This window comes from Petaurus breviceps, unplaced genomic scaffold (assembly GCF_028583685.1).
Source record: "Petaurus breviceps papuanus isolate PSGF00001 unplaced genomic scaffold, PetGlider_PUasm1.0 89761, whole genome shotgun sequence".
Taxonomy (NCBI): domain Eukaryota; kingdom Metazoa; phylum Chordata; class Mammalia; order Diprotodontia; family Petauridae; genus Petaurus; species Petaurus breviceps.
Window position 1 is genome coordinate 1 of NW_027187116.1, and position 908 is coordinate 908.

Sequence of the window (908 nt, forward strand, 5' to 3'; positions counted from 1 at the left end):
GACTGCAGACCCAAGGCCCAGCAGCAGCCGGGCTCCTCTTCTGGACCCGCTCTGGCTCATTCGGGTCCTTCCCACGATGGGCAGAGCTCCAAGCTGAAGGCCGAGGCTGCCCAGGGCATCACCACCTCCACAGTCCCCAGAACCATCTCCCTTGGGACGGCTTTGGGGCTGTTGGGACAACCACAAGAGACCGCTGACTCAAACAGAGCTGGGAGCCCCCCTGGGCTCCTGGAAGATGTTCATCCGCCCCAGCTTTATAGACACACATTCCTGGAAGAGTCAGGTATGAGGCTTTCTGGATGCCAAGGAGACGGGCTGACAGGCAGAAGGACAGAGGGACAGAGGGGCAGAGAGACAGAGGGGCAGAGAGGCAGAGAGACAGAGAGACAGAGGGGCAGAGGGGCAGAGAGACAGAGGGGCAGAGGGACAGGGGGGCAGAGGGACAGAGAGACAGAGAGACAGAGAGGCAGAGAGACAGAGAGACAGAGAGACAGAGAGACAGAGGGGCAGAGGGACAGAGAGACAGAGAGGCAGAGGGGCAGAGAGACAGAGGGGCAGAGGGGCAGAGAGACAGAGGGGCAGAGGGACAGAGAGACAGAGAGGCAGAGGGGCAGAGAGACAGAGGGGCAGAGAGGCAGAGGGGCAGAGGGACAGAGGGGCAGAGGGACAGAGAGGCAGAGGGGCAGAGAGACAGAGGGGCAGAGGGGCAGAGAGACAGAGGGGCAGAGAGACAGAGAGACAGAGGGGCAGAAAGACAGAGGGGCAGAAGGGCAGAGAGACAGCGGGGCAGAGGGGCAGAGGGGCAGAGGGACAGAGGGGCAGAGGGGCAGGGAGACAGCGGGGCAGAGGGACAGAGGGGCAGAGGGGCAGAGGGGCAGAGAGACAGCGGGGCAGAGGAGCAGAGGGGC

The 908-nt window shown here is 63.3% G+C and overlaps 1 protein-coding gene across 1 annotated transcript in view; it reads left to right on the forward strand.

Annotated features, from left to right (window-relative positions):
* Positions 1-601: 601 nt before the first annotated feature.
* Positions 602-908, forward strand: part of LOC138176499 (octapeptide-repeat protein T2-like) — a gene marked incomplete at its 5' end in the record, with an annotated part of 2,468 nt that continues 2,161 nt past the window's right edge. Inside the window, one exon of the mRNA XM_069107278.1 lies at positions 602-698. Within this exon, the coding sequence (XP_068963379.1) occupies positions 602-698 (97 nt within the window). The remainder of the gene's footprint in view (positions 699-908) is intronic.